The following is a 13,930-nucleotide window of genomic DNA, read 5'->3' as shown; positions in this document are numbered from 1 at the left end:
GAATAACCAGAATGGCAAAGGCTCAGCCAATGATCACCTCCAGGATGATCAAAGACAGTCTGGAGTTACCTGTAAGTACTGTGACAGTTAGAAGACGTCTGTGTGAAGCTAATCTATTTTCAAGAATCCCCCGCAAAGTCCCTCTGTTAAAAAAAAGGCATGTGCAGAAGAGGTTACAATTTGCCAAAGAACACATCAACTGGCCTAAAGAGAAATGGAGGAACATTTTGTGGACTGATGAGAGTAAAATTGTTCTTTTTGGGTCCAAGGGCCACAGGCAGTTTGTGAGACGACCCCCAAACTCTGAATTCAAGCCACAGTACACAGTGAAGACAGTGAAGCATGGAGGTGCAAGCATCATGATATGGGCATGTTTCTCCTACTATGGTGTTGGGCCTATTTATCGCATTCCAGGGATCATGGATCAGTTTGCATATGTTAAAATACTTGAAGAGGTCATGTTGCCCTATGCTGAAGAGGACATGCCCTTGAAATGGTTGTTTCAACAAGACAATGACCCAAAACACACTAGTAAACGGGCAAAGTCTTGGTTCCAAACCAACAAAATTAATGTTATGGAGTGGCCAGCCCAATCTCCAGACCTTAATCCAATTGAGAACTTGTGGGGTGATATCAAAAATGCTGTTTCTGAAGCAAAACCAAGAAATGTGAATGAATTGTGGAATGTTGTTAAAGAATCATGGAGTGGAATAACAGCTGAGAGGTGCCACAAGTTGGTTGACTCCATGCCACACAGATGTCAAGCAGTTTTAAAAAACTGTGGTCATACAACTAAATATTAGTTTAGTGATTCACAGGATTGCTAAATCCCAGAAAAAAAAAATGTTTGTACAAAATAGTTTTGAGTTTGTACAGTCAAAGGTAGACACTGCTATTTTTTTGAACACACCCCTTTCAACTAATTGCCCAATTGCACAGCCTTAAGAGCGTGCATATCATGAATGCTGGGTCTCATTTGTTTTCTGAGAATCTACTGAACCTACTGGTAACTTGTTTGCCACGTAGCAATAAAAAATATACTAAAAACCTTGATTATTCTGGTTAGTCACATTGTACTGCTATTATTTTGAACAATACTGTACATCCAGGCACTGGATTTTCTTCTGGTCTACAAGAAGTCTCTCTAGAGCAGGGTGAGCAATTAAACACCCAATTACCGTATTTTCCGCACTATAAGGTGCACCGGATTATAAGGCGCACCTTCAATGAATGACCCATTTTAGAAATGTTTTCATATATAGGGCGCACCGGATTATAAAGCGAATTAGGGCTGGGACAAAGCGTTGAGGTCATCGATGGCGTAGACGCAAAATATGCGCATTGATTCATCGACCTGTTTTTATTTCTCTAAAAAACGTTTACAAAACGTTAAACTTATGTGCGCTGAATTTACGCGATGGCCGGATCAACGTTCTGTCCAACGTTATATAACCAATCATGGGGTTTTTCTGCATTGATCTTTTTTTTTTGGCGGCTGTCAAAGCCTTATTTGATCGGTGAGTGATGTAGAATAGAATGACTGCTGCGCCTGACAGGGCGCGTACGAGAGAGAGCCCTGGCTGCGCACGCACACTCACAGTATTCAAACAACACGATTCTTGCTCTCTCTCTCTCCCTTGTGCATATTAATCAAAATCATTAAACACTATAGAAAAAGGGCGAAACACCAAAGTTTCACACGCTTGCACACTCACAGTCTTCAAACTACACGAGTGCTGTCTTGCGCTCTCTCTCTCTCCCTCGTGCATATTAACCAAAATCATTAGACACGATAGAAAAAGGGCTGAACGTCAAAGTTTCAGGTGGAGCATTCAGAGATTTTTTTTTCTCCATGACAGGCTGCTAGCTCCCACTGTTAATTTTAATTTTTTGGAAAAGCACTCTCTGTATTAGCTTAAAGCCCTCAAGTTTACATTGGTTCTTTCAATTGCTCTAAACAAGTATTTTGGGTGACCTTTTTTATTGAATGCTAGACATCAAGTTGTTGTTATTTTCATCTGAAAGAAGAACTTTTTTTCAGTAAGCTAGGCCCTATGTGTTCAGTAAGCTTGTTTCAGTAAGCTATGTGTTTTCAAGGCTTCAAGGTTTTATTGAATGCTATCTCTATACAAGTGCAAAGTAATGCATTCTTAGTCTTTTATTTTGTAATTTTAAGAGCAATAAACATATATTGCAATGTTAAGGAATTCAAGTTCGTTTTCATTCAGATATGTAAATCAACATGTATAAATTGCTAGTAGTCAATTAATGGGGAGATAATCGAAATCTAATTGGTCTGGAAAAATGAATCGTTAGATTAATCGATGCATCGAAAAAATAATCGCTAAATTAATCGTTAAAAAAATTATCGTTTATCCCAGCCCTAAAGCGAATAGAATAGAAGATACTGCATTCAAACGTTTGACCATGTTTGCGTTATGCATCCAGTAGATGAAGCTGTGCTAAAGGGAATGTCAACATTCTGACAGAGCACCTTGATCCATATATAAGACACTCCGGATTATAAGGATGACTGTCATTTTTTTTAGAAAATTAAGTGCGCCTTATAGTGCAGAAAATACGGTAGAAGCTCTATGAGTTTGTTCTGAAAGAGGTGCAGAACCTGTAGGTGACTCAGACTTTGGAGTTGGGCCATTGGGAATCTCATAAGGTGGTTTCAGGGCAAGTCCAACCAAGTGATAATGCTGTTGTTGGGCAACCAGTCTGGGTTGATGCTGGAGATGCTGGTTGTCTTTCAACACCAGATTGAGAAGTGGAGCATGATGGAAAACATGCAGGTATCTCTTGCAGTTGTCTGAGCACAATTTGGATGACAAGTGTTAGAAAAAAACACACACACAAAAACAGCACAAACATATATGTGACCTGTGTCATATTGGTGTTTTGGCTTTTCAAATATTTTGACAGAATTTTGTTATTTACCAACGAAAGCAAAGTTATGTTTTTCCCCCAATATACTATTTTAACGATATGCTTCTGTCTAAATTTAGAACTAACACGCGAAGGACACTGAATGACTTCTGAGGTAAATGTGAAGTCACTTGACATGTTCACAAGCGGTTTTTGTCTTATTCCGCGGTTTACAGAGCCAGTAAGATGAAAATTCTAAGCTTCCTATCACTGTTTATAAGTCCTGTAACGTTACATTAGGTTTAAATCCATCCAAGGTTAAAAAACATTGTCATTTTGTCAAAATATCATTTTAAAATTACCTCAATTCTCAGAGATCCCCAAACGGTCAAGTAGGGCGTTCGCGCGAAGCTGTTCAAAACAAAAGATTCAGTTTCCTTAAACCCCACCTTTCGGTAGCATACTGTGTTCTGATTGGTCAACTAACATAGTCAGGTTTGATTGGTTGTTCCCTACAAACCTCCACGGTAAACTATGCGTTAGCATCTGTTTGGGGTGAATTATGTCTTATTCCTCTCACCTCAAAGCAAACAGTAAAATAAAAAACTTGAACAGTCTCGCTGCTTTTTCTTCTTTGTGGGTGTATTCAAGCCGCACGCTTCAGTTTGAATCTGAATAGCGCGTTCAGCGCAGGGGCGTGGTCACATTAGATATAATCAGGCTATGGATATAATGAAGGGAGACGTGAAAAACGGACATCACGTTGTTTTCGTATGGATTACTTTATCACAGAATATTTTCGGCAGCACTTGTTTAGTTTTAAAGTAGACATGTCAAGCTTTCTATAGATATCTCTCTCATGTCTCTTCGTTGAGTATTCACGGAGTTACACTTCATTTTAATGACATGTTTGTACATGACGATCAGCGCAGACAGCACACATACTGATAAGACGCTCGGGAGAAAACAGACACATAACTTCATAATCATACTTCGCGTTGTGATTCGGAGATGCTCCTTGGTCTAAACAAAGTTGGTAATGAACCATCTTTTATGGCCAAACGCTTTGAAAATCCCGCTGTAAGTTACTCACCGAGATTAGAAAAGCAGTCATCAGTGAAATGTTGTGAACACAACAAAAGGGATTTGTTGTACTGCTCTGGTATTGTGGTAAAAATGAATTTTAGCCATTGGTTCTTCTGATTTTCTTTCTTTGGCAGGGAAAATAAAACAAACTTGCCTTTACAATTAAAAACACACTGTCTCCTCGACATGACGCTATCACACCAACCAGACTAGGGCGTCTGTGTGGGGGATGGTGCAGGTCAGAGCTTCGTTTCTCTCAACACGGTAGGCGGAGATTATTATGCAGTGTTCCTAGTGACGTACATAGAGATGGGCAAAATATTTGAAATCTATAACGACTCGTTTCAGCGATTCAGAGTCGACTCCTTACTTTAGAAGCCAATAACTTTATAAATCGTGTACTTTTTGGTTTCATTACTTTGCACATTGTTTACACTGATGGACAGCTACATCATACACTGTAATTCAGGTCATTTTTGATTTCCCATCTGTGTGGCTCTTTAAACATTATATGAGAAACAATAAAAACGAAATGAAAAAATGGCTTATCGACAAACGTTAAGTAAAAAGGAAGGGATTTTCGATTTTCGCTCAATTTGAACCTAGCGACATTTCACGCCACTAAATATGGTACAAAATACATTCCCTGTTTGAATAACGTTACTGCAAAAAAATACATTGTGAAAGCTAAGAATTTGTTTTAGAAAAATAGTAGCCTATAAGATAAACACAAACAGTCAAATTTCGTGGTATTATTTTACAATAGCGTTTCCGCACAAATGGATGCATTCAGAGTCAGACATGTAACTTAGACAGAGAATCTTAACATTTTGACCCGGTGCTTCTATACACACATACACACATTCACCTGTGAGGTCAAAAGTGTATGTCTCCCTTCAGAAGATCTGCTGGTAAACTCCTCAGTTGGTTGCCGGGTAGCAGGTGTAACTCATCCAGGACTGGGATGGCTGTCAGGTGCTGAACTGGATGGTTAAAGAGATAGTGTGTCCTGGGAGACCGTCTCCAGGGAAAAAAGAGAGGCCACAGATGCCAGCGTCAGGGCACACGAGCTCAGTTGTTTTGGCGCTGAAGTGGCACAAGAGGGCGTCACGGCAACAGAAGACCACCGTCATCGCGAGCGCGCAGGAGCCAGTCATTCACGACTTCAAAAGATCTAAAGCTTACATTATTTTCTCATATAAACTGTTGATTTATTCCTAGCATAGAGTTCACTTGTGTTTAGTACATATAAGTGACTTCCGTATATAACAGCTGCCCCAAGGATTTGTTTATTGCCCTTTTAATGGCTAGCTATGACACATCAGGGATCAATTTATATTCCTTCTTTAAAAGTACAGTTTTAACGTTTTTGATCCTGTTTGAAATGGAGATTTCAGAACATAATTTAAAGAAATGTTAAATAACATGTCTATAAGGCAAAAGTGTTTATGAGTAGTTGACACATTATTAGGAAATATTAAACATTATTAGACAGTGCTGATAGCCTACTTGGAGAGATTTTCATTAAAAATATTTTTTATTAAAAATCTGTAATCTATTTGAAAAACGGATATAATAATAATGTTAAGCATCATTCAAGCTAATAATAATTAGTAAAAAAAAAATATTTTGGTGAAGTTACTTTAAGATGTTATTGAGAAAATTACTGATTATGTGGAGAAGCTGGGTTGGTATAAAGGCTGTATTTTGAATGTTATTTACTTTACTGCATATCCATTTATTTATTTTTTCCATTGATTTTTAACAGGTAAACAGAAGTTACAAAACATATTCATCCATATATGCAAAATAACAGTATAGATATACCTCTTACATCGATTACATATTTTTCATAATTAATAAAAAAAATCTTTGTCAGTGGAAAACAATGTAGCCTAATATTTAGTACAACTGACATTAATTTTTAGGTATGAGATATATTCCAAAATGAGTAATAATTTTAATTGAATGTATGGTTTCCTTGTATGTTTAAAAGTTTTTTTTTTCACCAAAAAAATTGAATATTGTTGGTTATTGGAATAAAAAAGCTAATTGATACGTCATATGTTGTTAGTTAAATATATCAGAACACGGTTTCGCTCATGTGGACAATAAAACTTAAAAGATTTTTCTCTCTTGGTGACGCGCGCTCCGCGCCAAACCCCTCCCATTGGCACCGCGCGCTCCACGCGGGACAGCCTTGTGTCCCCTCAGCCCTTGCTGAGAGTCATACAATGATTCTGGGCCGCTAGGGGACCGCGCGCCTTCCTCCTCAGTTCAGGGAGGGGACACCAGCGGTCAGTGGAGACCGGAGGATCCTTTGGAGAGCTCCAGTACCCTGGAGACACGATGGAGAGCTCCAACAGCGAGCCGAGCGCCTACGCGTCCACCGCAGCGCTCATGCAACTTCTGAACTTCACAGAGGATCCAGTCAGCTTCTCCGAGAGTCCTTCCATGGCAGGGTTGCGAGCCACAGAAGAGCCTCTTTCACTTGTGCTCAGCAGCTTCAGGACTGACGCGGCTCCAGCGGGGCTCCTGGCGGGTCCGTTCTCGCCCTCCGAAGAGCCCACTCACCTGATTGTGGCTTTCTGGGATTCACCCTTGAGTCACGGGATTAACGTGTTTGTAGGCTTTGTCCTGTGCTTCACCATGCTGGGGCTGGGCTGCACGGTGGAGCTCAGTCAGCTGGGCGAGCACATCCGAAAGCCCATAGGAGTCCTGCTGGCGGTGGTGTGCCAGTTTGTCCTCATGCCCCTCATCGCCTTCCTCCTGGCTCTGACCTTCTCCCTCAACGATGTGGCCGCTGTGGCCGTGCTGCTGTGCGGCTGCTGCCCTGGAGGAAACCTCTCCAACATCCTGTCACTGCTGGTCAACGGAGAGATGAACCTCAGGTAGCTGTCAGATGATGTCTACATCCGACTGTTCGTTTAGAAATATTATTTGATGAATAAAATATTGTTATGATGCGTCCATTTCAAATCAAATATTGCGAGAAATTTTCATTTATGAATATTATAAAAAATATTTCATGCTTTAAAATTCTTCATACAGTGTGGACTACCAGTAAAACTGATACAAATTTTGGACCAGAAATTATTCAGACACTTTGACCTGTTTGAAAATATATGAAATATATGAAAATATAATAAAAAATACTAATTGTATGAACTCAATAAATATATTGATTAAATATTTAAAAAATATAATACAAATATATCATACAATAAAAACATTGTGTTTTCTTTTTTTCAGTATGCTCTTTATGTCATTCCAACTTAATATCAATATTCATGAAGATATGCAATAATGTATTATACAGAAACAAAGAAAGGTCAGAATAACATGTTGCTTTTTTGGCCGTCTTTGTTAATAAATTTCTTTTGATGGACTTTGTTTTCCAGCATCATCATGACCATCTCATCCACTATTCTGGCTCTCGTTCTCATGCCTCTGTGTCTGTGGATGTACAGTCGCGCGTGGATCAACACACCCGTGGTGAACCTTCTGCCCTTCGGTGCGATCATTCTCACACTCTGCAGCACTCTCATTCCCATCGGGTTCGGGGTCTGGCTCAGATACCGCTATACTCGAGTGGCCGAAATCATCATCAAGGTGACTTAATGCAAAAACCTCATTTGTCTACAAGTTGTTCAAAGCTGTGCATGTTTACTATTAGGAAAAGGAACCTGAAATATCTGAATAAGTTGATTTGATTTGGAGGAGTCAATAAGTGGAGATTCATCATAAAGAATTTTTTTTTTCTGCTGTCATTTCTGAAATATCACTGGTTGTGATGGGTTGCTTATGTCGCCTTCATGTCCAACATCTCTGGCCATTAAAAGGAGACTGAAGCGCCCAGGGCGAGGTGGCGTCACATGCGCGCATGGGTTCCTCCTTTCAGTTGAGCTTATCTAAGAACAGCCTGGTAAGGGCACAGCGGCGACTGTGAGATAGAGAGATGCAGGAGGGGAGGGGAGGGCAGGGCTGATGGAGATTGTGATAAAGGAATGGGGGTGCAGCACATTAAGTGGAGTGGATAAAAGTGGGCTGATTTGTCACTCATGGCTTGCACTTTTCTCCTCTAGTAGTATATCATCCTTCCAGGATTCATTCCCCGGGTCCTACAAGAATGATAACCCTTCATAGCTAATTGCTGCTAATTTTAAAAGCAAAGTAAATCATAACATTGTGAGAAGACTTCCATTAGATCAAGAATATAAAAAACATAGTGAGAATATTTCCATTAGACACAGAATATAAAATATCAGTGTTTTTAAAATGTCAATTAAACCCATCAAATAAAATGTCTATTAACTGTGAGAATATTTTCCTAAGACCCAGAATACAAAGTACAAATGTTGTAAAAATATGTGGATTAGGAACAGAAAATAACATAAAAAATTGGTGGAATTTGAACATCAGACCCATAAAATAAGACAGAACAAGCAAATTACTAGGAGAAAAGGTTCATTACAGCCATAAAATAAAATACAAATATTCCTTAGGTATTTTTAAAACATTTTATTTCCCTCTTGTTTTAACTGATTGTCATTCTCTATTTTTGTTTTAATTTGGATTGTTCTGTTTGCCCGTGTTTGAGAAAGTACTCTTTTAATGGTACTATACTAAATAAAATTTATTATTATTTTATTAAAATATAAATTTGTCCATTCGACTCATAAAATAAAAATAGAATATTGTGAGAATAAGTCCATTAGACCAATAAATAAACAATAATTCAAGAATATGTAAGAATATATAAGAAAATAAAAATGTTGCATATTCATTTTTGCTGAATCGCTAAAATATAAAAGTGATGTAACTAAACAGAAGAACAGCCTATATCAAATCTGCTGTCTAGAAGACTTACCAGTGTTTCTGCTCCAGGTGTCTCTGTGGTCTCTTCTGGTCACTCTGCTGATGCTCTTCATCATGACTGGAACTATGCTGGGTCCGGAGCTGCTGGCCACCATCCCTGCCTCTGTCTACCTGGTGGCCGTACTCATGCCCATGGCTGGCTATGCGGCAGGATACGGCCTTGCAACACTCTTTGATCTCCCCCCCAACAGTCGGAGGACTGTGTCTTTAGAGACGGGCTGTCAGAACGTACAGCTGTGCACGGCCATCCTGAAGCTGGCGTTCCCTCCACAGCTGATGGGAGGCATGTATATGTTTCCTCTGCTGTACGCGCTCTTCCAGGCAGCAGAGGCTGGCATCTTCATTCTGGCTTATCACATGTACAGGAAAGAGGTATTACATAAACAGGACCTCACGGAGGATGCTGACGATGATTCAAACATATCCTACAAGAGAATGAAGGAAGAAGACTTGCCGTTTGATTCTACGTATGGTGCGGTAACAGAGAGCGACCCCAATGTCATCGTGCTGGAGTCACGGGATGGTGCTGGAAGCCCCACAGCTGTATAAGGGAACAAAAACAACTGACTTCGGACTTACTACAGACACTGGACCTGCACATTTACATCAGGATTTATTCATGCCATCACTCACTGCTGAATTTCTTAATCACCCACAGCATTAAAACTAATATGTGCCAAAAGTGACTGTGAAAATGAAAACTAATATCATGACATCATACTAAAGTTGACAACATTAGCTTCATTTAAACCCACTAGCCAAATATAACCAGTCAATAGAATATTTCTAAAATTAGCATAAAAAATATAATTTAAAACATTAGTATAAAATATATATATATATATATATATATATATATATATATATATATATATATATATATATATATATATATATATATATATACACTGTAAGATAAATAAGATTAGAAAGAGAGATGGTTTGTCTGCATATAAAATATGAATTATATATTTTTGTTATTACTGAGATTATTTCATTCATTCATTCAAAAAAAATTAATAGTCAAAGCCACTTTCAGTTTGACAGAAGTGTGCAAATTATACAGCATTAATATAGATTGATGCTGCTGTTTGTAAATGAGTCAGTGCCATTACCTCCGTAAATGAATTACATTGGTTTATTTGATTGTGTGGACCAAGAGGATGAGAAGATTGATTCACATCCCATGTGGTATGTGTGTTGGCTTTATATTTGCACATCACACTGTATGCTTCTGATTCCAAACCTGGGAGAAAATATGTTTTCTGAGTTTATTACTTCAAGAAGAGTGGAATTTTACAGGATTACCACAGCTTGATACACTCAAAAAATGACTCTTTGGCTGAACATGATTCAATCATGGACAGCGATTCCTTGTGTTTGTACCATGTTATCTGGACATGAATAAATCAAGTTATTAGGACATAGGACCAATGTCCATGCAAGTTTATCCAAAGTTTTTTAATAACATTACCAAGTAAGATATAACTTTCTTTACAGAAGATGTTAGTAGTTTAATGCAAGTACTGCGAGTACATCATGCACTAGCACTCTCATTACAGTAATTTCTTTAAATTACTTTAGATTTTTTTTTTAAAGCAGGTCCTCAACCCAGCCACAATTCACCATGATGGACAAAACACACTGAGAGAAAAGTCCCACATAATAGAGCACTGGACATGAAAAAGTCTCTCTATTATCACATTTTACTAAAAAAAAAAGCATGAATTAAATTTTATTTCAAACATTTCTCTCCCCATATCCAGCCCTGTGCAAAGCAGGATGGAAAGCTTAACACTTATTTTGAGGTACTTGATCGAAACATGTTCTTTCAAAGTTTGTGCCAGGAGTTATGCCAAATAGCAATCATTTCAAGTCAGTTTAACAAGATGCAGTCATGTTTGAATGAAAAACCTGATATATGGTGTTAAATCAAAATTAATTATTTAAACAAAGTGAATAGCATCATCAAAGACAAAAAATGCTACAGCATGTCAGTGTCATATAACAAATGTGATTTTGAAAAACTTAAAAGCCTATGGCAAAAAATAAAAAAAAATAAAAACCGATTTATGTAAAATAACGTTCATTCTGGACAAGAAGTGATCATGTGATAGTTTCCATCTGATAACATCTGAACATGCATTCCATCACTGTAACTGAAATGAAAATATTGTACATGTTTATCAGAATATGTGAAAATGTCTGCAAGATAAATAAATGTTTATGACAATATGCATGTAATATTATAATTTATTTATACAATATCACTGTCAGACTGGTACAAAAGTTATTTTATAGTTATGTAAATTAATTATTTAGCAGTAGGCCTAGTATTTTTTAATACTAACAAATATTTCAAGAAAAATAATTACTTAATATAAAAACATCCAAGTAGAAACCATAGCGTATGTTCCCAAACAGCTGACATCACAAAAAGCTTTACATTTCTATGATTTTTCCAAGCCTGGAAATCACCTTTTGAATATACCCTAACAATTACTCTTTTTTTGTTTTGGAATCCTGATAATTGGAGTTAATTATGCACCTGATCTCTATTTGTGTCCGTTGCGTCTACTTAAACTCTTACAATGCATTCCACAAACCGGCTAAGCGAAAAATGGCTACATATTGTAACGAGACAGTCGACAACTATCTTTACTCTTCTTACAACCCTTATTCCTACAAATACCCCAAGTTCAAGAGCTGGAGGCAGAAAGCTTACTTCGCCAACTACGGTGAAGGTGAGCCCTGCTACGATAATTACCACAGAGCGCAGCTGAAGTCCATCTTATCTCAGATCAACCCCAACCTCACCCCGCGTCTGAGGAAAGCTAACACCAAAGACGTGGGGATCCAGGTAAATCCGAAGACCGACGCGTCCATCCAGTGCTCCCTGGGCCCACGGACGCTTCTGGCCCAGAAGCGTGATGCCCTTCGCCGGCGGCGACAAGAGGTCCAGGTCCCAGGGAGCCCCATCAGCGGCGGTGTCCGGTTCCCGCGCACTCACGCCGTTTACTCTCCGGTCGAGTCCAGGAGACTAGTGTCCCTCTTCAGAGAGGAGGAGAAGGACACGGAGCCTGAGGCCCCTGAGACGGTGGACAACACTGAGAAGGCGGAGAGTGCGGAGAAAGACGAGTACAGAGAGGGCGAGGAGAGCGCGACAGAGCCGCTTAGTCCCGAGGAAAATGAAAATAAACAGACGGAAACCGGTGAGCAGAAGAGAGACGAGACGTTGAAAACCGGACAAGACGAAGCCAGATTCAAGGCTCGCGTGAGGTTCCAGGTGGGAGAAATGGGTTCCTTAAATGTTCATGGTCCGTTTTGAACTAGTTATTAGTGTATTAACTCGTTTTAATGCAGTTTTTAGAGCAGAAGTATGGCTTCTATCACTGCAAAGACTGCAACCTACGCTGGGAAAGTGCTTATGTGTGGTGTGTCCAAGGCACAAACAAGGTAGCTTAATAGATGTGCAATGAAGATTAAACTATGTTGAATTTTAAAATGTACACCCCATCTTTAGTTTTGGCACATCTAACAATTGATTCAATCTACCGATTCAAACTTTGTCTTTTAAAGGTGTATTTCAAGCAGTTTTGCAGAACATGTCAGAAGTCATTCAACCCCTACCGTGTTGAGGACATAACCTGTCAGGTAAACCTAGAAGTTCACAAACCGAGGTCCTGAGGAGAGGACCTCCGCAAACTTCAAAGATTACTTTAAAAACCATTTAAACTGGTGCAGCTTTAATCTGCCACTACACTGGTCTCAATGTAAAAAAAACTAGGGAGTGTCAATGGTGTACAGTACAAGCAGCTGTCTTTTATTCATTTTAAATCATTTGCAGATGCATTTAACTATAGAATGTCATTTTCAGACTTGTAAGAAATCTCGCTGCACGTGTTCGGTTACATCACGTCATGTGGACCCCAAAAGACCTCACAGACAGGACCTGTGCGGCCGCTGCAAAGGCAAGCGTCTCTCCTGTGACAGCACATTCAGCTTCAAATACATCATCTAGCACCTGTCCGTTGCCCAGCTGGATTGTCCACCTCAGTCTCCGCATCCTTGTCGCTCAAAGACTGCAGTGGGGATCCATCAGTCACTACAGTCTCATTTCTTTTTGTTTTGCTTTAATTTTGTACTTAAAGTAACTGTAGATGCCAATTCTGGAAATAAAAATGGTGGTTACTAGCACAACTTGAGTTTCTGAACTAATCTGCAGCAGTGTGACGTGAATGGCTGACTTGATTTGTACACGGCTAGAAGCTTCTTTGGATTTGATTTAACCCGGGGTGTCCAAGCTCTGTCCTGGAGTCTAGCTCCAACTTGCCTCAACACACCTGCATGGAAGTTTCTAGTAAGACCTTGATCTGGTTTAGGTGTTTGGCCGGGGTTGAGGCACATGATTGGACACCCGTTTTAACCTCAAAACTGCTGAGGGAATGCAAGTCCCAAGTGTTTGTTTAGATTAAAGACTAGATTAAGAGCAAAACCATTCTGTAAATGATAATCTGATGGTGTCTTGTTCTATACAGTACATGTCCTTGACCTGAAACTTTTACTGTTATTGCACTGTATACTGTACTTTATCAGACTAGCACTTTATTTTTATTGTTTTTAATGTTTGCTCTTTCTTGAACTAGTAAATATTGTTCTCTACAATTTAAAAAAAAAAATTCAGACCATGATAGAGTCGGGTTGTTTGGCTTATGTACAGTGGTTACATTAATAGGATGCCTCAAATGGATAAATGGTTGTATAGTTGAAGCATCACCGTAACTTCTAATTAACGCACAACCAGTCATTTGTGTTTATGCACTAAATGGAGTTGTCTAGACGAAATGATTTGTTTTACATGTACACCTGCACCACAGTTTTAATGATAAGAGGAATTATGGTGTTGGAATTACTTTCAGAATTTTTCTACTTTTATTTCAATGATGGCCAGAACAAACGTAAAGATCTCTAGCGTTTAAATTGTTTAATGGCATAATTGTAGCACCCCCTTTTTTTTTAAACCATAACTTATCTATTGGTGGGGATGGTAACAGTTATTTTACTTGATGTGAAGCAGTCTTAATAGAAAAGAACT

The 13,930-nt window shown here is 38.8% G+C and overlaps 2 protein-coding genes across 2 annotated transcripts; both read left to right on the top strand.

The window, feature by feature from the left end:
* The first annotated feature begins 6,127 nt into the window (after positions 1 to 6,127).
* LOC127938774 (sodium/bile acid cotransporter 4-like) lies at positions 6,128 to 11,070 on the top strand. Its single transcript, XM_052535637.1, has 3 exons — positions 6,128 to 6,848; positions 7,359 to 7,569; positions 8,845 to 11,070. Exons 1-3 carry the CDS (start codon positions 6,307 to 6,309, stop codon positions 9,382 to 9,384), a joined length of 1,293 nt encoding a protein of 430 aa, XP_052391597.1. The 5' UTR covers positions 6,128 to 6,306; the 3' UTR covers positions 9,385 to 11,070.
* Positions 11,071 to 11,428: 358 nt separating this feature from the next.
* LOC127938775 (zygote arrest protein 1) lies at positions 11,429 to 13,035 on the top strand. Its single transcript, XM_052535638.1, has 4 exons — positions 11,429 to 12,121; positions 12,199 to 12,291; positions 12,415 to 12,489; positions 12,713 to 13,035. The coding sequence occupies exons 1-4, from the start codon at positions 11,456 to 11,458 to the stop codon at positions 12,854 to 12,856; spliced, it is 978 nt and encodes a 325-aa protein (XP_052391598.1). The 5' UTR covers positions 11,429 to 11,455; the 3' UTR covers positions 12,857 to 13,035.
* Positions 13,036 to 13,930: the final 895 nt, after the last annotated feature.

The sequence above is a fragment of the Carassius gibelio genome, chromosome A20 (genome assembly GCF_023724105.1).
Source record: "Carassius gibelio isolate Cgi1373 ecotype wild population from Czech Republic chromosome A20, carGib1.2-hapl.c, whole genome shotgun sequence".
NCBI lineage: Eukaryota > Metazoa > Chordata > Actinopteri > Cypriniformes > Cyprinidae > Carassius > Carassius gibelio.
Note: the sequence above shows the minus strand (reverse complement) of the source record. Positions and strands in the feature narration are given on the sequence as shown.

Excerpts from the sequence above, each read along its gene's own strand:
- LOC127938774 (XM_052535637.1), top strand. The coding sequence starts at position 6,307 with ATGGAGAGCTCCAACAGCGAGCCGAGCGCCTACGCGTCCACCGCAGCG. Across the intron at positions 6,849-7,358 it reads AACGGAGAGATGAACCTCAG|CATCATCATGACCATCTCAT; the intron begins GTAGCTGTCAGA and ends TTTGTTTTCCAG. Across the intron at positions 7,570-8,844 it reads TGGCCGAAATCATCATCAAG|GTGTCTCTGTGGTCTCTTCT; the intron begins GTGACTTAATGC and ends TTTCTGCTCCAG.
- LOC127938775 (XM_052535638.1), top strand. The coding sequence starts at position 11,456 with ATGGCTACATATTGTAACGAGACAGTCGACAACTATCTTTACTCTTCT. Across the intron at positions 12,292-12,414 it reads GTGTCCAAGGCACAAACAAG|GTGTATTTCAAGCAGTTTTG; the intron begins GTAGCTTAATAG and ends TGTCTTTTAAAG. Across the intron at positions 12,490-12,712 it reads TTGAGGACATAACCTGTCAG|ACTTGTAAGAAATCTCGCTG; the intron begins GTAAACCTAGAA and ends TGTCATTTTCAG.